This window comes from Tamandua tetradactyla, chromosome 3 (genome assembly GCF_023851605.1).
Source record: "Tamandua tetradactyla isolate mTamTet1 chromosome 3, mTamTet1.pri, whole genome shotgun sequence".
Lineage (NCBI taxonomy): Eukaryota > Metazoa > Chordata > Mammalia > Pilosa > Myrmecophagidae > Tamandua > Tamandua tetradactyla.
In genome coordinates this window covers 189,713,605-189,739,230 of record NC_135329.1, presented here as the reverse complement: position 1 = coordinate 189,739,230, position 25,626 = coordinate 189,713,605, and the positions used below count along the sequence as shown (strand labels likewise).

Here is a 25,626-nt window from a genome sequence, read left to right as displayed (position 1 = left end):
ACTATTGTTAGAATGGCAATACTTAGAAATAGGTTAAAAATAACTTGACAATTTTGGACAAGTAACTTAAACTTTCATGCCTTATTTTGTTATCTTAATGAGGAATTTGCCCTGGATAATCTCTAAAGCTTTTTTATGACTCTTTAAATCCTTGTGAAAAGTGATATCTATTTTCTTCTTTTTCAGTTCCCATTTAAAAATCTCCTTGCACATAGAGTCAGGAGAAAATGCTGTGCATATTAATGGGTAGTATATTTAATTACAGCCGGGAAATGTAATTAAAGGGGTAGATTTATATATCTCTGTAGTATTTGAGATGCTAAAAATAGTAATTACCTCTGCAATTTATAGCATTTTAATAGGGAATTGACTAAGTTAAAACAATCAGCCAATCTCTTCTTTATTAAATACTGATTACCAAAGTATATAGGTCTCAGAAATTTTATCTGCTGGGCTTCTTTTTTTTGTTTGGCCTAGCCATGAAATATTGTTCCTACCAGACCTTTTTGCATTCTCCTCTAGAGATATATGCATGTTAGAAGAGAGTGACATGATTGTAGAACCATTTCTAGAATCAAATCATGTGCTGAATACTTGCATTTACTCCCACTTACCTAAAAGTAAAAATAGTTAATGTCAAAGTGTATACAATAATTCAGAGGACATAAGACAATTAATAAATGTACTATGCTCTTATCATTTGATGTCAATAATTATAATTTTACTAGACCCTGAAGCTTCTTACTTCTTAATATGCTACATCAAAATAATAACATAAAACATGAAAGAAAAATCTAGGTAAACATCTATAAGAAGGTTGAATGTACTAATTATTGTTTGAATTACCCCTCTTAACCTAGGGAATCTAGTTAAACCAATTGGGTATTTTTGGATAACTTAGAAGTTGTTCGAACTCACAATCTGGAATGAATTGAATGTGATGAAATGTCAGCACATAGACTCATTCCACTCTGATCATGATTAGCTAAGCTCCCTTTTCCACCTCTTTGCCTTTGGAACCATTTGATCCTTGCAGAAAAGGAAGTTAGGCCAGTGCATTCTTCTAACTGAGTCATCTTCTCAAATATAAACAATCACACAACTAAGATCTATATCTTGTTTGACCTATCAGGTTTTGAGCACCTTGTCACAGAATGTGGTTAGAAGAAATGAAAACCTTTTATATCAAGCCATCAGTATGACAGACACCCCACGGCACAAACTGCCATTACATTCAAGGAAGATTTTTTGATGTGTTAATTTATGCCCTCAAGGTTCAGATCTGCCTTGTAGGACATCCTAATTAGAATTAGCTGTTGGTGAAAAGTGTATCCAAGAAGAGATAAAAATGAACCTCAATTTTCTTGAAAATATGACACAGGCCTAAGAAGAAGGCCTTCTAAAAAGAAGGCCTAAGAAATACCATGGTAGTGAGGAAATTATAGAATTAGGTTTTTTTTTCACTATCTTTTACAATGGACTAAGATAAAAATTCAGATACCTGTGGGGGTACTGAAAGTGAAAATTCTAATAAGCAGAGGCCAGAATGGGGGCCATGCTCTACATAAGTAGTTCCATTACATGTTCTTAGGAAGACCACAGCTCAGAAGTATGTCTCTGTAGCTTTAGGTTTTCACATACTAAGTAAATAATTTGAGACTATTGTGGAAGGGTTCCAAAAATGGATAATAAGCCATGAAAAAAATCCTCATAAAATTTAGAAATTGATTTAATAGTCTACCAAAAAAATTAAGTTTCCCTCAGAAGACGTGTGTTGGAATAACAATGAAGAAATGCATAAAGAGATGTTAAGCCTGCTGCAAATCATACTGAAGGAAAAGGTTATTGCAAAACCTTACAGAGCGTGATCAACAAACCAATTCACTTTTTGTTTACCGTAAGGTTTCTTACACTAACTGGAATCATATTGCTTTAAACTAAAGGGAAATTTTTAAAACCCGTTTTTCCAACTTTAGTTTATACGTAGCAATCTAAGCGTATGATATGAAAGAGTTAGCATTCAACAAAGATAGAGGGTCAGTCATACCTTAAATTCCTCCAAGATTTTGTAATTTTTCCCATGATATTCACAAAAGTTTTTCACTTCTTTGCATTCAGGACAGCATCCATTGTGTTCCACCTTAGTACATTTTGGGTGAATTTTAGGGCATTCTGGCTGATCGCACACGGGTCCATCCAGAGCACAGACACATGGACAGTTGGAATGCCCCGGGAAAAATCGTTCTCCCAACTTGTATACAAAGCCGCTGTCATCCACACACCCTTTCCCTCGATAATCATCAAAGATCAGATTGTCATTACTAGAGGTCTGGTCGCCTTCATCAGCAGGATAATCTTCATGATTGATGGCAGCAGAGGTGACCAGTCCCGGGATGATCAACAAAAGTATGCAGGCTTCATGAATATGAAGAGCCATCCCCTCCTCAAAGACTTCCAGATACGCTCCTAATATTAAATATACCCAGCTGCTTCCATGGGAATACAAGAGGGTAGGCTGAAAATAAATATTTAAAAAGAATAGTTTGACATATAAAAGAGAATTTAGGTTCAGTTAATCTGTTTGGGATCAATTTGGAGGATACTAAGACCTCTGAGAGACAAAGTGCATGCAATTATCTATACTTTATTATGCAGTTTGGAGAGTTGATCCTTGGCCATGCATGTATTAAAGTTTGTAAATGATGGTATATTTTATCTATGAAACTTCAGCTTGAATTTACCTTCTGAATTTCAAATATCTGGCTTTGTCTAAATAGAGATAAATGGTTTAACTGAACTTGAAAAGGTTATGACAACTTATAAATAGCCCAAGAATATTTGATATTTGAATTCACATTCTATATTTATCTTAAAACTGGACTAGTCAGTGATAGGATATATATATATGCATATAGATGTATATGTGTGTATATTTGTGTGTGTATATATATTACAATCTTCTGTATCAAAACCCATGAGAATAGCGAGAAGAATTCCAATTCTAAAAGAAAGGGAATAAAAATAACAGTTAAGTGTAAATTATGTTTGGGACACAGCTAGTACAAAGGCTTTCCTGCTTCCATATGCCCATAATTGGAGAACAATAGTCTCACTATGGGCTAACTTGTCTCATTAAATTTGGATCTGGATTTTGAAACATAGTTAAGAATAAGAACAGCATTACGATTCCACATTGAATAAGAGAAATGAAATTTAAAATTATAAATAATAAAATAGAGTTCCATATATTGAGAGGGATTAGTTAAAAATTTATTTGTATTGTCCACATTTTTATTTCACTCAGTAGGTAAGCTCCTAGTGGGCAGGAAAGATGTATCTATGAATCTTTTACAGTATTTTTGAATACAGTATTCATGTAATACTTTTGAATTAATTACTTCAATTAAATAAATACCATTTACACAGTCTTGAAAGCACAACTCTCTTTGGAAATGCCAAAAATGTTTGTATTTCTGCAATTTGCACTCTGAAATCCCAGCGTAATCTGGGCTTATGGAAGTTTCTGAAAACTATAATGAGGTGTTACCATTTAAAGTAAATATGCCTTATTAATGTGGTGGCATTAACTCTTGCAAACTTCACTTAACATTAGTGCTTGGTATAGAGTGTTTGTAGTAGGCTCTTATTTAAATGCTTAGAGTGACCAAGTTACACTAGGCCCTGGGAAAACCGCCTGTAGGGAGTTAACAGATAAGGAAAAGTGTTGGCAAACAGTTCATTTATCTATTTAAATGCTACTGGCTTAATGCCAATATTGCTAAGATTGTATATAGGACATTTTCAGATCATTTATAAATGTCATTCATTGGTTTATTTTCAGATTATTACAAGAACAATGATAAACCATCTCTTTTCCATCTAGCATACACAGATGGTACTTTTAATTAAGAGCAAGATAGCTTTAGGAAACTTTTATGAACTATTGTATCATATTGTGCATTTTAAGCTAGATATGCAAATTCTAGTAATAGTAAAATGGAAGGTAGTATAGTCACACTCTCCTTTCAGAGAAAACTGCTCCTTGATGTCAGAATTCCTTCTGGGTAGGTGATGATAAAGAAGATGGATTTCTTTTAAAATATGCCAAAAATAATGAGTCATGACAGAACAAGAATATGCAAACCTATAATCCTACTTGAGAAGCTGCAAGCTCCCTTTGACTACAGTGTGTTGTTTTCTCTTAAATTACTACAGAGGCCACAAACAAAACAGAAACCTCTGAAAAGAGATAAATATATTTTACAAATTAAAGTGTGTATTTTATACATTTCTCATGTATTTTGAAAGTTTATCTTGGAAGAAAAGGAAGCCACTGGGCTTCCAGATAATATTCTTGTAGTATTTGTCAATATGTGCAAGAAAAGCCACATAAAATACACATATCATTCTGCTGCTAAAGGACACACTCAGAAAATGATCTCTTTGCAAGCCACAGGTAGGCATTAATGTGTCAGGTTATGGTAAATTCAAACTTAAAAAATTAAAATATGGTGTAGACCCACTTTAGATAAACATTAAACATGATTTATTATATGAAATGCATTTAAAAATCTGTATGAGTGAAACGAGTTTTTTTAATATAACAAAGTTCCAAGGAAATTAAAAAAAATAACCCTATTCATAACTGAGCTGCTATAGTGCAATTTATTATATTATTTATTAAGAGAAGAAGCATTAAAGAAATCTAATGAAATGTTTATCTGAAGATTTTAATAACTAAGCAAACATTGCTAAACTGAGGTTCACTTCCCAGTTATACTTCCCCCCTCCCTATATTGCTACATATGATTTAAAATGACTGCATCTATTTATTTGGAAAAAAAAAAAGCATAACTTATGCCATAAGATACACTTACCTAATCACTCTGGAGGTTAATGGTAGTGGTGGGGGTCACAGATCAATATGAACCCAAAGGTCAGTTATGTTTTAGGAAAGCAGTTCCTCTTTAATAACCCAAAGAATACATTTTCAGGGATGAATTATAGGCAATCCATTCTGTCTACCTCCCATTTCAAAATACAGTCAAGAAGCAGTCTCCCGCCCTTCCAGAGAGAAACACAGCAGACACACATAAGAAATAAGCTTTGGACGTGTCTTCAGAATTCAAAGCAAGAAGCAATGCTGTTTCTGCAGAAATCCAGACCTCAGTAGGAGAATCATGTTGAACTTATTTTTAGCATTTTCCCAGATCCTTCTATGAAATTTCCTGGTTTATTACGCCTCCTCCACACATGAGTTCACTTACACAGTGTTTGCTACGGCAGTAGAGGTGATTTGGCTAGGCTCTCAGGATCACAAACAGCAACAATATACTGTAGCTTAAAGTCCGCTCCGCTGGCAACACAATCAGCATCATCCACAATATGTTGCTTGACTCCCCTCTTAAACACCAGGAAATGTTAACTGTGGACGTGAAGGAAAGGAGCAACTTTAGCTGGATTTCTGCATCAATGAGAGCAGTTTGCGACTGCTGATTTGGAGCTCATTCTGCCGGCAGCCGGGAATTCCTCAGCACCACGGATAGCGCCAACAACTGGCTTCTAAACCCAGCTCGGTCGAAATCCCCTAGCTGCTTCTCTAGCCAAGGCAAGAGCGTTCTCTTAAGCAGCAGCACTTTCTCTATACAACGGACGTGCATTAGGAAGCGGGAAGGCATGCTACGTGTGAGATACTATTTGCATTCAAATTACAACTCCCCCCCCCCCCCAAAATCACTGCAATTATACTAAATGCATTCTTGGATGGGCTGCAGAGATGAAAGTTCCGGAAGAGGCTTGCGTTTAGATTCAAGCCATCTGCAGTCTCCGATTATTATTAATAGATATGGCATAATCATTGTCAAAGAATCTGTAAAAATGAACGCACGACGATTGTATTTGACCACTTGGTTGCAGAAGGACTTTCCCAGTGCTACACGATTAAACTTCAGATCTTTCTGCAGCTAGGATTTAATTAAAAGAAGAAGAAGAAAAAGTAGCCGGGTTCTCCTGCAGTTTGTTTTCTAGCATTAAATCCAAGCTCTTGTAATTCATCTAGTCTGTCATTAGGCGTCATTGTAAAGCTGTTTCTACCAAACCCTTAGGAAATATCTTTCTCTAAATTCTTATCAAAATGATAGAAAAAAGACAGACACAAATGAATATGCAGAAAGTTTTTTTTTAATTGGTAACAGTACGAGCTCAAAAACATATAACCCAAGACTGTTTTAATGTAAATACGTAAGTTGTAAATTTTACCTGCTGACATATTCAACCAACCACTTACTGGTTTGGGACTACGCTAGACATTTTCAAGGGAATGCCTTCCGCAGTGGGATATGCTGGCCATCAAGACCACGTTCGAACGGTGCCGTCAGAGCCTCCGGAAAACAGACTCTCCCCGTCAGGAGAAAACACCACCGTGTGTGCTTCGCCCTCGTGGCCCAACAATTTGTGAATCTGCCCTGATTTAAGATCTAGCAAATGGATAATCCCATTGCCGCTCGCCTGAGCTAAAACTCGACCTGAGAGAGAGAGAGAGAGATCAAAGTTTTATTTTAGTCACAGTTTGCAATAGAACATTCTGTTTTGTTTCAAGTGTGATTCAACATTCATTTTATGTTAGATGACAATTATTAAATATGAACTAACTTGTCTCCATAGGAAATAATCTGTCAAAATTAACTCAATTACATAATTTTAGAATGAGTAAGTGAAACCTAATGTTCTACCTGCTTTTCATGCAAAGGTCATTAAGTGCCTGCCATTCTCCTTACATCTGTAATTAATAAAACATTTTGAGAATATGAGACTTAAAGAAACTGAGCAAAACGGCTTTCTTTTTCAAATGATTATATGTTAAAAAGTTTTTTTAAAAACATTTTATATCTGTGACAGATATACATCATAGATAATTTATATATATATATTCTGTTTTAAACTTTATTATGATCATTACTTAAACTATAATATATACAATTCTGCTTTCAAAATTGTGATACTCATAAAAATATTTTTTGGAGTTGAGGTGAAAATAAATACCTCATTTCAAAGATACCTTAGCCTTTTCACTCTAATTTAAAATTCGAAATTCTGTTAAGCTAAATTTTGTTGTATAAAGAAAGCTAAACACAGTATGGAATATTCTCATAAGTTCATACTGTATATTTTTGAATGAATAATTCCTCCAAAGTGAAACAAATCAGCACTCCAATTTTAATTAATATTTTTATTATTGAACTCCAATAGCTAACTATAAGGGAATTTGGAGGCAAATAAAAACAATAGCGAATGTTTACATAAACTCAGTATGTAGGGTAAATAATAAAATATTAGTACTATCCAGGGGATTATCTAATCAAACTTAGAAGACATATTATTATTCCAGTAATATCTAAAATTCAATAAACTCTTTCAACATGCTAGATACTATATTTAAGTTATCTTATTTAACCTTCACAAAAATATAGTGATAAAGAAAAAAATATGAACTCTACTATATAGAGAAGCTAAGAGGGACTTGGGAAGTCAAGGTAACTTGCTCAAAATGACACAAAACCTAGTTGCTAGGTTAGAAGCAAACTAGCATTTAATCATAATAAGCACTTTATATCCAGAGCCTAGGCATTTAGCCATTATGTTTTCTATGTCTAGCATAGCACTGTTTACAATGATGCCTTCTTGACAGATTTCAGGTACGTAATATATAGTATGAAAATAAAATTTATTGATTCCATACTAAAAATTCTAGAATGAAATCACCAGAAAAATCAAAGTGAAATACGTAATCACAGATTATATCCCAAATGGTCACAAATATCTCTAAAGGAGAGAAAAGTTATAAAAGTAAAGCTGGCCATGATAAATATGGCCTATTTGCAAACCTTTATAACTACTGGGCTTCTTCATCTAGAACAAAGCCTGATACAGCAAAAATATTTAGGATGGATTAGGGTGTCCAAAGCGGCAGATGCGAATATTTATTATAAACCCTCTTCTACTAAGTCTTTGCTGACAGAGGCATTACATATGGATTTCACTTCCAGCCTCACTCTATAGGCAATTGCTGTTAGTGACTTTCTTGAGAATCAAACAAATAACTTTTTTTCTCGTAGTCTTCATATTACAACAGCTGATAAGTTGGTAGTACTATTCTCTATTTTTGAAACCAAGCAAAAACAGAGCCAAAGCCCATAAAGAAATAAGAAAAGATTTAACTTAAAGCCATTATCTTTTGTTGATGTCAAATCTGTAAAAATCATAATTATAAATATTTATAAAGCTCAAGGTAATTTTCTGAATATTTTTTTCAGTAAAGTAGAGAAAATCATAATATTGGAGCTCAAAAGATAGAATTATCTAATTCAGTGGTGCTACACTTCAATTGTTAAAAAAATTTGACTTTGTTAGAACAGACCTGAGTCAGCAACTTTATAGTAGGGGTTTTCATATTTACCTGAATTCATCTTCAGGAGATTGCAAGATTATCTCATATCTCATAACTAATTTCTAAATAAGTATAAATTTATAATCATGTTCAACTTTATTTAAATTGTATTAGATTATGGCATGGCACACAATACATGATTTAAAACTTAGCTTTGCTGGCAATGAGGATGCTGAAAACTTTGCAGAATAGAAAATTTTCAAAATTTCAAAATCACTTACCAGGATGTAAGTGATTACTATATTAGTATCTAGTTGCTGCGAGTGAAAAAGAGGTGGCATTCTCAAAACAATCAAGTCCTGCTGCTGATAGCATTTCTTGTAAAGTGGCATATTTATGGACATATACATGGATGTGTTTCTAAATATCCTGGTATTTTGCAATAAAACCCAGCCATCAATATGTTTCACTTGTCATCTGCATGTTTCAGATTCTTTATGAAAAATTTAATAAAATAGAAGGCAATCTTTATCAGAACTTTGTTTAAAAAATGAAAATATGGTAGGAATAAAAATTTAAATAGTTAGTACCATGAGAATATACATAAAATTTGTACTAAGAATGTTCATGATATGGTAAATATGCCTTTTGAAAAAATATAAAATAGAAAATAAATTATATATTTATTTCTACTTTAAGTATTTTATTAAAGGGTCATGAAAAAGAAAATACAATCAAAACAACTGCCTTATAACATAAATTCCTGAGATTGTTTAAAATGTATTTACCCTAGTACCTTTTTCTCTTGTTTTTTTGTTTTTTTTGGCACGGGCAGGCACAGGAATTGAACCTGGGTCTCGGGCATGGCTGGCTAGAACTCTGCCTGCTGAGCCACCATGGCCTGCCCTTTTTTTTTAACTTTAGTATCTTAACATCATCATTATAACAAATTATGAATGTGCGTATTCCACAAATACAATCTTATGGATTGAAAACACTTGATTAAAAAACATACAGCGTAGCATAGTTTACCAACTATGAAATTGATTCACAGAGGTATTTTAAATAAAATATAAATAAGTATTCGAGCATCTTTTATGTAAAGAATACCTGCTTCTTTCTTTTGTTTAGCATTTAAGTTATTGTTCAGGCCAAACTTTTCACAGAATGGGAAGAAATAAGCAGTCTTGGGAGAAGAATAATTCCATAAAAGTTATTCTTTTGTTTAAATAACTCAGTAGACTTCAACAGCGTACATAACGGTGATGATAACTACCTCTTCATCCACAGAGCTTTACAAATTTAATCAATATTTGTTTGCACGAAGACTTTAGAATATTTTCTTGTGGGGTATATCAATGTCTTTTTTGTTGTCCAGTGGGGTTTGAAATGAAGGTAACATTTGCTATTATACATTTTGCTCTATTGGATGAATGGGCCAGCTCTTTTTGGCTTCGAAGAAAACAACTAAATAGAGTCTAACCACAAATTACTGAGACAACCAATGAGACAATCAATCTTTATAATCTTGGTAGGTCTTTCAAATTTCAGTTCCAAAATAAATTTATAACTTTCTGAAAATGATAATGCTTCTCTTTATTTTGTTTTTAAAACCTTTTTAATGCTTAATAATATCTTGACTAAAGCAGTCTCAATTAGATTTAGTGTAAAAACAATATTTGGATGAGGTTCCTATTGTCAGCATCATTAATGATAGAATCCTTCTAGAGGAGACTTACACAGCAAATAAACCAATGTAAATCAAGTGGTAAAATTTTTACTTGGGTATCTAATCATTTTGGATAAACCAACATAAATTGGATACTCTTAATCCCATGCAAAAATGTGCAAATAAAATATTGTCATTTGTTAAACTAAATTGATTATGTGTGTGAGTGTGAAAACTGTTTGACTTTTAGGATATATACCTTCAATTAGCCAAGAGTTATCTTAATCTTGCAACACTTACTTGTCCCTTTACCTAGACTAATTCTTCTTAAGGTTAGGAGTTCTGTATGCTGCTTATTACTGCAATATTTTTTACACCAAACAAGAAGTTTGACATAATCAGTGCCTAAAAACATGCTAGTTGCATAGGAGCTATACTGTATTATAAATAGGATAACAAAGATACTTATTTTTTTTTAATAGAAAAGATCTGAGCCCATTTCTTTGTCTTCAGGTCTACTTCAGTGAGCTCATAGGAGCTGCCATTTATTGAGCTCTAAAGCTCTACTTGTTAGCACTCATGTTCTTTACCCTGCCCACGAGGGAGATATTCTCTCCATTCAGCAAATGAAGAATGAGATGAAGAAAAGGTTAAGCTGGGATTTAAATCAACATCATTATTATTCAAAAAGTTTTGCTTCTTTTCTGGCTTTAGAGTTTCTTCCATAAATTAAGAATCAGAATTAGGAATATGATGCGTTGGCTTTTCTGTTTGAATGCCACCGACTTTCGTAGGGAAATAAAGTCTTAAATTCAATGCTCATGTTAATCTCATAATTGTTTTATTCAGTGTTGATTTTATGATTTTGTGAAATTCTGAAGCTAAAATACCCATCTTCTTGCAGGAATCATTCTTCATATATATTCAGTCATCCTTGGAATATAAGTTCTAGTGCATTTATTGAACATATTAAGAATTCTACCTAGCTGATAAATGAAAAGACTCATTTTATGTCACTCCCACATCTCCAGCCAAATTATCTCATTGGTTTCCTATTTCTATTATGGATACTACACTCTGCATGTGTTTTCCAGGGCTCAAACTGCAGTGAAATTCATATCTCATTCTTTTTTCCCTTTTGACTCTCAACCCAAATTCTATTCATTCTTCCTTTACTAATTTACTGTAATCATCCCTTTAGTTTCAATTTTTGTAACACAATATTAGTTAAAGTCATTATTTTTAGATGTCAGAACCATTGAAATGATACCTCAAATGATCTCTGTTATAATTTCTTTATTTTCAAATCTACCTGTATCGATTCCTGAGACATTTATGTCACTTTCTTCCCAAAAATGCCATAATTAAGCAGAACAGCAGCAGCAACAAACAAAAAAGGAGGCCTTACAACTCTGACATTCATAGACTTTGTTTCATTCTAGATGCAACTCACTTTATAAATTAAATAACAAAGGTGAAGTGACATGTCCATGGTAACAGAATTCATCTTTCAGTCCAAAATCAGTCCTCTTTTTATTGCTTCCTTCTGACACTAAAAAATGTCCAAATATTTTAGTATGACTTTCAAGACTTCTATACTGTAGTGCAAATCTGCATTTAATAAGCCAAGTACACTTTTATGTGAATCTTGTGTTCTCCACCAAACAGGGTTGCTTTCGTGTCTTGACTGTATTTTGATTTCCACATCTTTCAACCTTTGCTTATGTTTTTCCTCTGATGGAGTATTTTCCATAGCTGTCTCCACGGACCCTGTCTATATCTTCCTAACAAAAATCAACATATCCATCAAATCCCAGTTCAAAATGGTTTCTTCACTGTGTTGGTACAAGTCATCCCTAAAAGGAAAAGGTCTTCTTCTTTTGAGCATTTATAGCATTTTACTCATACCATTCATGTAGTAATAAGATAAATTATAGTTAACTGTGTATTTGTCTTACCTTCTTAACATCATAATTCCTCAGGGGCAGGAGCCATGCCATATACTTTTTTGCGCTCCCCCAAGCATAGCAAATAGGCTATGGCAGTAAATACTAGTGCAGTCTAGTCTTCACCAGTACCATTTTCTAGAGCTTATTATTTAACAATCATTGTTATAAGCACGTCACATACATCATCTCATTTTAACCTTACAACAACTCTTCAGGGTAGATATATATACCTCTCTGTCTAATATAACAGCCATGTTCCACATGTGGCTATTTAGCACTTGAAATACCAGTCTAATTTGAGCTGTGCTGTAAGTATAAAATAATCAATGAATTTCAAAGACTCAGAATGAAAAAAGAATGTAAAATGTCGAATTAATTATTTTTATATGGATTACATATTGGAATACCATACATTATTTTAAAATCTATTTTTAAAATTAATTTCACCTGTTTTTAAAAAACTGTCACTACTATAAAATTTTTATTTATATATGTGGCTCACATATATTTCTACTGGTCAGTGTTGGCATATATCTTGCTTTGCAGGGGAGGAACATGAAGCTTAGAGAGATAAAACAACTCTCCAAGGCCACACAGCTTGTAAGAAGTGGAATCTGGATTTAAGTGTTATATGGCTCCCAAAGCCCATGCTCTTATCTTCTGTGTCAAGCCCTAATACCTCTGGTGAATTTTTATTGATTGGCTCAACGTTGTCTCACCCACTATGATTAAACTTCCCTTACTAACATGACTCAGAGTAAAAATCTCTTGGGTGTGTAGCAAATGCTGCCAGCTGAATCAAGGTTTGCTCCTAGGAATACTTTAAAATTAGTTTCTATTTAAGTACAAGAAATATTTCAAAAATTTTATTTTTGCAGTTACCCTAAAGGCACTTATTGGATCCAAGAATCTATTGTAGAACTAGCTTCCTGGGAATAAATGAGGGACTTAGGAAAGCAGCTTTTACTCTTTTAGAGCTCAAAGAGCCCATCCAACATAGCTGGTTTTCAACAGTTTCTTAGTGGGCAAGAAAGACAGCTCCACTTCTTTAGGTGAGTGTATCAATACTAAAAGGTCATAAAAATTTATCATTTCATTTTTTCTCTAGGGGAAACAAACCAGAACTTACCACCTTTCTGATACTTATACTTTTGACATTGCCAAACTCATCTGAACTTCATCCAACAGCATTTCTGAATACTGTGAATATGTTATCCAATCCCTTACACTATTTTTTTTCATGAAAACAGAACACTTCTTTTTCTATTGAAATATTTCTACTTAATTTGTTTTATCATGAAAATATTCCTTCAGAAGTATGAGACAAAGTTAATTTGTTAGGTTGACAAAATAAAATTATCTAAGGTAGAGGCATTGAGACTTTGTCACTATGATGATTCATATTCCCTGAAATCACAAATAAAAATCATAGAGCTGCATGCAACTTCATTTTTTCCTGTTTCTGAGTACAGTAAGGCAGGCAGCCCATTCTAGATCACCTAGCTATTTTATTCTATTAATTTATTTTTATTGAAAAAACATAAATACAAAAGAGAAATAAATTGTAAAGCATATTGCAACAATTAGTTATAGAACAGAATTCAGTGTTTGGTATGGGTTACAGTTCCACAATTTAAAATTTTTCCTTCTGGCTTCTCCAAGACACTGGAGATGGAAAGAAATATCAATATAAGGATTCAATAATCATATTCCTTTGCTAAATCTTATCTTTTCTGTTATAACTCCACCCTCGCCTTTGCTCTTTCTCCCAATCATTAGGGGTATTTGGGCTATGCCCATTCTAACTTTTTCATGTTGGAAAGGGCTGTCGATAATATATGGATAGGGGGATGGAACTAGTTGATGTTCTGGAGAGGCTGGCCCTCTGGGTTTCAGGACTTACTTAGCCTAGGTACCCATCTGGAGACTGTAGGTTTCTGAGTAGTAATCATAGTGCATGGAACCTTTGTAGAATCTCAAATAAAGCCCTAGATGTTCTTTAGGGTTGACAGGAATGTTTTGGTTGGGGTTTGGTGAACAATTATAAGAAGAAACATCTAGCTGAAGCATGAGAGTAGCCTCCAGAGTAGCCTCTTGACTCTATTTGAACTCAGCCACTGATACCTTATTTGTTACCATTTCCCCCACCTTTTGGTCAGGAAGGCATTGTTGATCCCATGGTGTCAGGGCCAGGCTCATTCCTGGGAGTTATATTCCACATTGCCAGGGAGAATTTCACCCCTGGATGTCACACCCCATGTAGGGGGGAAGGTAATGATTTTACTTGCAGAGTTGAGCTTGGAGAGAGAGAAGCTACTTCTGAGCAACAAAAGAGGTCTTCTGGAAATAACTCTTAGGCATACCTATAGGTAGCTTTAGCTTCTCTGCTACAAAAATAATATTCACAAGAGCAAGCCTCAAGATTGAAGTCTCAGCTTATTGACTTGGGAATCCTTAAAGTTTGAGACAGTATCAGGGATTTCCAAGGCAGTAAAGTTTAATAGTTCCATATTTTTCCTCCCATCCTTCAAGGGACTTTGCCAATACTTTTTAATAATTTGCTCAACATACTCTTAGATGTATCTGGGCATTACAGAATTACAAGCCCTCATTCCCATGCCAAGCTCCCTGAATTTGGGTTGTTTAAATGATCTATCCAGACCAGTTGAGTTAGACTATGTGTTAGAGAAAATTTGGGTTCTAGACAAAACAAACCCCTCTTTCTTTGGTCTCAAAGAGTAGTTGAAGTCCTAAAATACAGTCAATGACCTCCTTAACCCTGTGTTCTGATTTCCCTAGTTCCCACCCTTTAGGTTTCCTTCTTATCTCTAATTGAAGCCTGATCTCAGTTCAATTTCTTTAACATATTGTATGTAGCACTGCTACCCTTCAGAACTGCAGATCTCCTACTCTGATCCTTAGGTGACAGATAGGTACCCAAAGTACATTAAAATTTTTAATAAAGTAAATTGCTGAGAAATTTTTAAGAAGATACTGGTTTGGCAACACTTTACATGATAATGTATTCACTGGCAAAAAAAAAAAAAATGATGGCATTTTGTAAATGAATACCCAGAAAAGGGAACTAATTAGGTGATGTTGGTTATGAAATTTACTAAATCATGTTGATGGTAATGTTTGCATTTCTGTTATTGCAGGAATAATTCACAACAGTAGTTAATATATTAAGAGTTAGGAGTTGATTCCTCCTTGGAGACTCCTTAATCGATCTAATAAAAATGTACCCATGGGACACCAATTTTCAGGTACTATAAACCAAGATAATTGTGGATACATACATTTCTTGGGTCAAAAATAAATAGAATCCTATTTAATAAGACTCATTAAAAGCGTATTGATGAAACTAAGCTTTTTTTGTTTAGAAAACTGAGTTACAAGGCTTACTTTTCTTTAATTACTATACGTCTATCACTGAACACAAATAGCAGCAAAAAGACTGTAAAATTTGCCTATAGGTTTGATCATGCTGCAAAAACATAATTTCCCCATGATATTATGGGACTAGAACTACACACTTTTTTATTGTTTATACCTTCAGAAATAGTGTTGTTCTGAATCAGAAGCATGCATGTGCATGAATGGGATTCTTTTAGAGGAAATAGAAGTAGTCTCAAAAATTTTAAGCTTATTATAAATAATGAAAATGTGAATGAAATACAACATTATATTTCTCATTAAAACTACTCCAGTAGTTTCTTATGATTATTCATACTTCGATTAAATTTTGAGCAATATGTTCCCCCAAAGAAACAAAAACACACATTTTACATTTCATTCAAATTAGTCTCATATACAGATCATAGGGAATTTGTTTGTTACAAATGTACAAGAACAGAATCTAAAACAATTGTGTGCCAGATATGAAATAGCATATCAGAGAGGGGAAGAGAGGCTTTGATCAATAAGGAAATGATTTTTATACACATCAGAACCAATTTGAAGCAATTCTCTCGATCAATATAGATAGGCAGAAATGCTTCTCAGCATTTATTACCTGTGGAGAGTGTTATTGATTAATTATATTGATTTTTGGATGCATGTGGAGAGGCATCTGTTGTTTCTCTAAAAGATGCCTCAGAATGAAAAGTATTGAGAAACTACTTAAGTTTTGAGGATTTGCATTAATGGTTCAACCTGAGTCATTACTCAGAGTTTCAAAAATACCATTGAAGGAAATATGAAATGTGCTTTAGTTTATTTTGCACCCTATTGTTGATCAATACAGTGCATTTCAAAAAAAAAAAAAGGTATTTGGGAATTTTACTTGCCCAAGGGCTAGTAACAATTTATAATAAAATTTTCCATTTTTTTTAATGATACATACTCTTGTTGAGGGTTCCTAACTTTTCTCTTGCAGTAGTATGGCTTTAACAAAGATTAGTTTATATTGAAGTATAAATATTGTTTAAAAATACTGCATTTTTAATTTCTCTTAGCAGAATGTCATGTCATGAAAAGAACCACCAGAGAGGGCAGGGAAAGCTTCAATATTTTACTTTAAGACTCTAGTCAAGCAGGTATGTTTACCACACTTAGATAACAGAGTGAATGTATACCACAAACTGAGAGGCTGAAGACAAAATCTACCCTTACTTAAACTTGGTATAAGATGTCATATATTAAGCAAGTAAATTTTGTTCCGCAGGTATGTTTGCTGTTTTTGCCTGAAATACAGTTTCAAACAAATAGAGAAGTTATTTCTTGATTTTTACATGAAATCCACTTTTCCTACTTAGGCAATTCTTTGACACTGCAGAAATTTCTAAACTTTAGGAGGTGAGTTTAAAAAAAAAAGGGCTTTCCTTGCTAGTAACTAAATTTTTGATAATTCTCTCTCCTTCTCTTTTTTCCTTCCTTCCTTTATTTTTCTTTCTTTCTTTTTCCCATTAGGAGAACATGAATATCTTCTTGAACATGTGCTTTGCTACATGAGCTGTCTTCTGAATATTACAGAAATTCCTTGTGAGATGTGGTCAAAGCCCTAAATATGTTCTAATCATTGCGTCTATTAGAATACCAACAGCCACCTGTATTCATTAAGAAATCCTTGTGGACCTCTTTCCTAACTGGTCTTCACCTATGCAGCTGATCAGTATTGAAATAATATTTGTTCAGGTACCCCATGCATCTAGAGCTTTACAAACATTTCAGAAAAGCTTTTGCTGATGTCAGAGGAAACTCTACTTTTGGCCAGTACTGGGGATCAGATAAACTATGGTAAAGTGTATTTCAGAGCAAATCATAGACTATGCTATTTTCTTCCTCATGGCTCATGGGAATAAAGACTATATTTTGTGTCAAAATTTAATTAAAATTTTAATTATTTTTCTTATTACAAAGTAATAAAAACATCTCTATTCTTTCTTTTTTTTTTTTTTTTTTTACTATTAATCATCACATTTAATACATTTTAAGACCCCAAAAGTCAAGTTCTAATATTTTGGGAGGTTTTCTCATAAAGGACATTTGTGTTAGCACTAACTTCATTATAAAGGAGTTCCCATTACTGAATGAGGTTTATCTATGGGGAAGAAAACATTGTCAACTACTGTTAGTTGGTGTTGAGGTAGTGAATTATTAATAACTGCATCCTTATTTTTAGAACTTCATCTTTTTCTACTCCAGGGCATTAACATCTATTGGGTGAAAGTGGTTGAGTGATAAATCCGCATCACTACACCATTAATAGTTATTGTCAAAAGCATGCAAATAGGTGATAAAAGAATTATAGCTAAGCTGATATCCCCCAAGAAGGAAACAATGGCTGGAACATCAAATGTGAACATCCCGCATGAGTTTGGGGTAGTTACATAAATTAGCCTAAAGATAGTATAATCTGTTGATTAAAACAACAACATAGTAGAGTCTCTGAAATCATGGGGATGTATGGGATCATGGTAACTAAGTACACGATAGCCTAAAATGCCAAGCTATGAAATCTAAATCTGTTACCATTACCTGAGGAAACTGCACTGGCCTAACACCTAATTGATATATCTTCAAAATGTTTTGAAATAGTTGATGATACAAGGTGAAACCACTAGCTTCCATTTATTATCTATCATTTCCTGAATATTTAAAATCTAATATATTGTGTTATTCTTACAACCACATGTGAGGTAAATATTATCATCTTCATTTTATAGAAAGATCCTGGATCATGGAGAAGCTAAGTAATTTCTCCAAGATAATAGAGCTAGTTTTAGAGCAAGGATGCCAACTCAAGAATTCTTGAGTTGTCCATAAAGCTTCTTTTTCCTACAGGCTGGGGGAAAGGAAAAGTAGTTATGTCAGATAGTTAAGCTGATTTGGTTGCCACATGAAGTGCTAAATAAATTTATATTAATTCAGTTCTGTGAAGGCATCTCTATGGAAAATTAAAGTAACATTCCAGTATATTGTATTCTGATGACCTGGCTTTCTACTTAATAGAAAATTTAAAGCAACATGTGATTAGTTTGTTCTTTACACAGTCTCTCTCCATTAAACTTTCTTACTTTTACCCTCCTAATCTGGCATTTCACTTATATCAAAGGGGCTTTTGTTAAAAACTGTATAGCAGATAATTTGTGATAAGGGCACTGATGGGTTCTTGGGGTTCAAGTAAGGAAACACATATGATTTAGATAGGCACAAAATGCAAAGTTGACATTGATTGCAATTCTAAAAAGTTAAGATTTAACTTGCTGAATAGATGAAATATTGGTCAACACACTTTCAGTTGCAAGTGAAAGTAAGTCAGCTCAAATTGGCAAAAGGAAAACAAATTTCTTTTTTTAAATAGCACATATCTATAATGTGGAAATTCGAGGAGACTGACTCCAGAAATGCTAGAGTGAGAGGCTGAACTGTCATAAGGCAAACTGTCACTTGTCTCTCAGCTCAGTTTTGCTCAGTATGGATTCACTTGCAGGCATGGTCTCTCAACTTGGTGGTTTCTACAGGCTCATGATCATAGGATCCATGGAAAGAAAACCTCCATTGCCCAGGAGTTCCGCACTGGATAAAAATAGTCTCTCATTAGTTGGTTTTGGCTCATGTGCTTACTCCTGAACAAATTACTATGGCTGGGCTGGTAGAAAGTTCCCATTGACCAGTTCAGGATTGAGAATGCAGAATTACTCAAAGGGAAATAAGAAATATTGTTTATTAGAGCAGAAATGGATACCTGACATGAAATACATATGTATATGTATATATACCCTTTATATAGTCATTCCAGCTGTGCCAAAGTCAAGGACAATTTTTGCATTAGAGAAGAAAACAAACAAAAACAGGCTACATTCCAGGCCATTGAAACAATGCTTTACTTTCCATTGGGCAAATCCATCTCATCCTTTCTTCATCCCTCCTAAAGGACTTCTATGCAAATAAACTGCATCTGGCTTTATGAAGAAATCAGCATAATTATTTTGTTGATCAGACGCCAAATTTGGGGGTTCATTGGTTTATGGTGAGGTTATAAAATGCAGAAAAATCCCTAGAACTAACTGTAGGGAGAATGGGAGTGAAATGGAGATTACAGTTAAAAAAGGAACAAAAAAGCTTGAACACCTTTGTGTCATGCAATCTGTGTCAGAAAATGGAAAATATTCCACAAACTCCTTCATATACCAGATTATACTCTCTAAATGAAATCCCATACCTGCTAATTATTGAATTTCCTGCATTAAATTTTAAAAAGAATGTGATTGTTATAATTTCTGAACATAGGAGTATGTCATAGTTTTTATAAGGCTTTCCTAGTAATTCCTGTATTTTCAGGGGAAAAAATCTTAAGAAATCTATTTTTTAAGGGCTATTTTAGCTTGGTGAGTTTTACAAGCTTCAGTAATAATCTTTTACATGTTTAAAAAGCCCTTGATGTGGTTCTATAAACAGTTCTGAATACTAAAAATTTTATTATGTCAGCTATGTCTGAAACAGAGAGACCATTTAAATATATATACACATGCACACAACCAAATAGATAAAGTTTGTTTGTTAAAGTCATTATCTTGAGAAATAATCTTATTTTTACTATAGTCATAGTTCAAATTAAAAAAAAAAAAGAATCTTTGCCTTGGAAATTCTTTCAGAACCTTAAGAATAAAACCCATGAAAATGTGAGGAGATGGGATCAATAAAACAATACCTACAAAATGTTGGTATTTGTTGCAGCTGGGTAATAGGCAAATGGGGTTCATATACTATTCTCCACTTTAAGGTATGTTTGGAAAATAATAAAAAGCTTTAAAAATATTAGTCACATAATAAGATCAGCATCATTACTGTTGGTCATTTCTTATATTGAGAACTAAAAATATGGTTGATTATTACCAAAGAAATGTACAAATTGTTCTAGGTATGTGTAGAATGTGTCTAATTCTGGTAGCACGTAGAGAGCACGAATAGCCACAACAGAGGATACTAAATATGATTGCTTATGTTTTAGAAAAACAAACTTTAAATCAAGGTGAGAGTAGTAATTCATTTTCAATTACAATTTTCAAAAAAAACATATTACTTAGGATGATGTGATCCAACTGGTGAAAAATATGTGCTTTAAATGTCTGGTTTAAATCTTTAATCTTGTACATAAATCTGAGTCAGCATTCAAAAAGTGTCTTCTCTAAATTGTGAACCATGCCATATGAATTTGCACACATTATTTTTGTTAAATGGTGAATTTTGATTACTGGTATAGAGAACCATTATTTACTCAAGGAACTGGTAATAACAGACCATGATGATATTAAAAATAATTATAGTTCAAACTATTACATGCCTAAAATCATTACTGGACCAAAATAAATGAGGATCGCCTATGAAGGTGGAGCATGTACACTGTGAACTAAAATAACACAAAGAATTTCATTTAAAAACATTATCTATCACAACCAGAAAGCAGACTGAAAACACAAAATGAATTTTCTGGCCCAGACTTTACAAATTGGCCAATGGTAGTGCCCAAATACACCAGATAATTGTTCTGCCATCTGCTCCTGTTCATTACTTAGTCCTGGTGGTACATTTCCTATGACTGGAGAGAGAGCCCATTAAAAAATTAGACATGATTTAAGCTTTCTAAATTAGGAGACTCTTCAAAATATTTCCCCTTAAAACTTTTTAGAACAAATATAAAGCGTTGATACTTTTTTTTTCCTAGGAATCAATCAATATATCCAATACCACTTATAACATTTTTCTCCTATTTGCAGCCTCATGGGTGTTGTAAAGCATAATTTCAATAAATATAAACATGCCTCTGAAGATATATAGAGTTATATTTAATCCTGCACATTTAGTACCAGTACATTTTGACCTAAATGATCCTAATTGACATATGCCAACTCGGTTTACTAAATGATAGCTGTTTACTAATTTGGTGAAAATATTTGTTAAAATTTTTTAAATTCTCTTCATAGATCTGAAATTCCCACCTATTACATCTTTAATCCCACCAATATCCTACCTTTCTTGCTTATTATTCAATAAACTAATTTTGAGAGGAGAAAGCACTCCTCTCACTCCCACCAATTCTATGTATCCTTGAACGAAACTTTTTCACCTGGTGATAGGAAGGACATAGCAAGACAAAACTAAACCTTGCACATTTCCTTCAGGGATGATCAAGTCAAAGAGTACAAGATAATTGTAGGGGACCTGTGCAACAACATTCAATCAAGGTAAAGATAAGATATAAGTAGAACATCTTATGTTCATGAAAATGTCCTCGAAAGAGATTAGAAAACTGGTTCCATACCAGACATTTTAATTTTAAATTAACTTCAATTTTTATTGAGGAAATACATACAAAAGGTTAAAGAAAGCAGTGGGCACTACAGGCTTATAATGAAAAATAGCACTATTCTCTCCTTAATTCTTCCCTGCTACACAAGCCCATTTCCCAGAAGTAAGTACTTTAAGTCCTTTCAGTTGTTTCTTTCTGATATCTGCCTCCATATTGGAAAATCATATGTTCCATTTTTTTTTAATGTACCAATTTAAATATTTTCAGTGAGCTTCTTCTTAAGGGAATAAGACTTTGTTTCGTAACCACCCCAACTTTACATTTCCCCATACTTTTCCAATCTAATTAGATCACATCTATAGGTGCAGTATTAATAAAATTAAGTTAGGTTGTTCTGACTATGCACATATGCTGAGACAATAAGGGTATTCTGGTTATATGCATCCCTTCTCATAATTTTTTCCTCTGTAATTAAAAACATCCCAGATTTTTCCCTTTCCAGTTTATTGAAGTATCCATCTCTAATCATCCCAAATTTGGTTGTGGAATTGTAGAACTCCTCTCAATACTATTTTTCTATGATCAAATACACCAAGTTTATTTTTTGGATCATATTTCCTGGAACCTCTAGCTTCAAAACAAGAGAATTTGGCTGCATTAGGATTAGTGTATCCTCTGAAGCTTCCTGAGAAACTGCATATGGGAATGAAATTATGATATTGAGGGGAAGTTGACATTTTCAACTGGTGGCTCTCCAATGTCAGTAGGCATTTCTCTGGGTCCTATTCCATTTCTCCAGCAAGTAATCTTTTGGTTTTCTGACTGGTGGTCTTTATTCCCAGAGCTTAATGAGGGGAAGGCATGGAGAGTATGCTGCTGGTCAAAGTCCCTCTACTGTGTTTGCTCTTGAGCCTCTTGCAGAGTTCCTGAGACCAGATCCCCTTTTGATTCACTTTTTTTCTGGAGAACAAACTTCCTTTCTTTTGAGGAAGGTGTTTTAGAGGGCTAGTTGCCTCGGTGAGAAGGGTTAGAGAGAAGATCTAGAGGTTCTAGACTGCTCTTTTGTATGTACTTATCAGACTCATGCCTCATTCTCTGTGGAGTGAATTAGCTCATTCATATTGAAGATTTACTCTTCAGGCACTTAGGTCTCTACTTCCTGCACTTTGCTAAGTCTGTTACCATGCATTAGCCTGTTTCCACTGACATCTCTAGCCTACTGCTGTGTCCTCTCCTTTGTCTTTGCCCTTGTGTTTTACACTTATTTCTCTCTTTACTGTCATTGTAGTGGCTTTGGCATTCAGTCCACCAGTTGAACCCTTTCTTTAACCTAATTCTTACATTTTGGTGAATAAAAAGTGTTGTCAATTTTCCCATCTGTATTCTATTCAATAACTTAGGTATTCAAAGTTGTAAGAATATACTTAAAAAAACTATTTCATGAGATCCTATGAAAGTTAACTTTGAATGAAAAAAGAAGTTGTACAAATTTTTATTTTTCTTTACTTGATCTTCATCCTCTAAAAAATGTTGCTCACATTTGATCAAATGGAAAATAGCTATTTTCCACAGTACCAACTATCAATCAACAATTGTCCTTGGGGCTTTATATTTATTAACAAATTTCCACCTCAGTGCCATCTTTATGATTATTCTAATTTTAGAGAGGATGAAATTAAAGCCACAGAGCTTAAGAAGATTGCTTGTATCATACAGCTAGTTAGTAGAAGAGGGAGGGCCGAGATTTAGACTCAAGAAATTTGGACCTGAGGTCTTGGCTCTTAATCACTGCATATGCAGCCTGTATAAGCTCATGCCATGGGTTTGCAGTCTATAATATGATCATTGTATCTTCTTTAGCCCTTAAGAGCTCCACAAGAACCATCAAATCTAAAGCCATAGAAATATAATCAACTGCCCTTTGCAACTTCCTGGGCTTTACTCTACAGTCCAGGTGTCCTTTATCATAGAATACTCTGTCTCTGTCCATTGGTTTCATACTTGGGCTTGTCTCTTTTGCCAATCCTCCAATAGATTAAACGTTTGATTTTGGAACAACTTTTTGATTCTGATCTGGCCCTCTTTTGGAGCTGGGTTTCTGGTAACTTCCCCTTGGCTCTATATATTCCAGTCTATTCCATAATTAGCAGTCAGTTCCATGATCAACACTCTCCTCTAGAGCCAATGCTGTGTTCCCTGACGACCATATCCATCTCCCACTTCAGTGGTGCAAGGAGTGACAATGTTCTCCTGAATGATACGGGATTTTAACTGTTCCTTTAAATTGTATTTCTAGTGAGATTTAATTCAGCATTCAGAATATGACTGCTTTTAACCAATTTATGCTCAAAGTGAGCCTGAGATAAAATGGGAACTGCTGGATGGTGTAGAAGAATAGTCACTTGTTTGGCTACCCAGGAAGCCAAGTTTAATTTTAGCCCTGAGAGAATTTGAAATCATTATAATTAGATGAGTATTAAAGCCCACAAGTGAAAAGGACCCTTTTTTTTTCAAGGCATACCCATTCATTTAGCATCAATCCACAACTGGCAGTTCATTCCTCCAAATGCTCTACCACTGAGCATGCATACAAAGTTAGAGTAAAATATTTCTGGGGGAGTTCAAATAACTAGGAAGTAGGTCATTGCTGGAGGTGTGACATAGACATTGTAATTAATTTGGATATCTATAAAGATGTAAAAAATATAAAATTTATATGTATTTGTGGAAGGAAAGATTGTATTTTATATGTTATTTGTGGTTACAAAATAGTGGGTTAGTTGGTTTCAAATGATTATGAGGTTCCCTGCACATAGTATTGGGCTTCAGTACAAATGTTGGGTAATGAGCATTCCTGATCTTGGATTCGAAGTGCACTGGAGAAAAATAGGCAATCATTCCAGTCACTTCAAAATTCTACGTATGTTCTGCTTCAGTCCAAACTAGTGCCCTGAATAAAAAATGTCAGTGATCTGATGGTCTCAGGTATCTTGAAAAGTGGATGGGAAAATATAACTGCAAGTTTAGTCTACCGCTCCAGCAAACAACTAGACGGTATCTTTTGTAAGATTTAGAAAAAACAGATTCAAAGAATGGGTTTTTGGATTTACAGTGGAAAATGAAAGTCAGGACACTTAACATCAGCATGTTATTGTCAACAGTGGCATCTCTATTAAGCTTGTTCTCTTACCTACACGCTCCTGTTACTGTCATCTCTCAGGTTTGTCATATCCACTGCCCTGACAGTACAAACATTCCACTGTCAGAGAGACCAGTTGATTTCCTACATCTTCTGCCACATGCTGTGCTTTAATATCAGCCTGTCAGAACACCTAAGAGAAAGGCATCTGCTTTCGTGCTTGGAGCTGAGGCTGGGACTACTGTCACACACACATTGTAATCATTAGGCTTAGACTGCTGTGAAATTCTGCCTTTTGGAAACATTTTCCAGCATTGCTAGAAAATGCTGTTGGCATAAAACTGTCATGCAAGATTGCACAAATTTTGGTGGGACTATTTCCAAAAACATCTTTTTGGTGTGACTCTGCTCTAATTTCTTTTTATGATAAGTTGTTTTGAAAGGGTATTGAATTTCCACTGCTACAATCATGTGGTGCCTGCATGGAAGTCTAGAGAAATATTTTCAGCTTTACTTGTCTTGATTATATTGTAATCTTATGGTTTATATGTGCTTCTACATTCTTCTTCAGTTTGTCTTACCTAAAGAGGAGTGTCCCTTTTGGTTTCAAATGCGATTGAGCTAAGTAATTTCAGCCTGATATATTGGGCAGCCTTTTATTTACAAAAGGTGGTTTTCCTAGCACCTCAATTGAGCTTTTATGTTCTCCCTTCTTATCTGGTTCTCTTG

General features: G+C 34.0%; 2 protein-coding genes across 3 annotated transcripts in view; both read right to left on the bottom strand.

Annotated features, from left to right (window-relative positions):
• The window catches only part of VWC2L (von Willebrand factor C domain containing 2 like), a 149,398-nt gene extending 146,961 nt beyond the window's left edge, over positions 1-2,437 (bottom strand). The window contains exon 1 of the mRNA XM_077152020.1: positions 2,048-2,437. Within this exon, the coding sequence (XP_077008135.1) occupies positions 2,048-2,437 (390 nt within the window). The remainder of the gene's footprint in view (positions 1-2,047) is intronic.
• A 3,732-nt stretch (positions 2,438-6,169) lies between these two features.
• SPAG16 (sperm associated antigen 16) overlaps positions 6,170-25,626 on the bottom strand; it is a 1,149,776-nt gene continuing 1,130,319 nt past the window's right edge. For both annotated transcript variants that reach the window (XM_077155025.1, XM_077155020.1), the window contains one exon: positions 6,170-6,524. In XM_077155025.1, the coding sequence (XP_077011140.1) occupies positions 6,349-6,524 (176 nt within the window). In that variant the 3' untranslated portion in view covers positions 6,170-6,348. The remainder of the gene's footprint in view (positions 6,525-25,626) is intronic.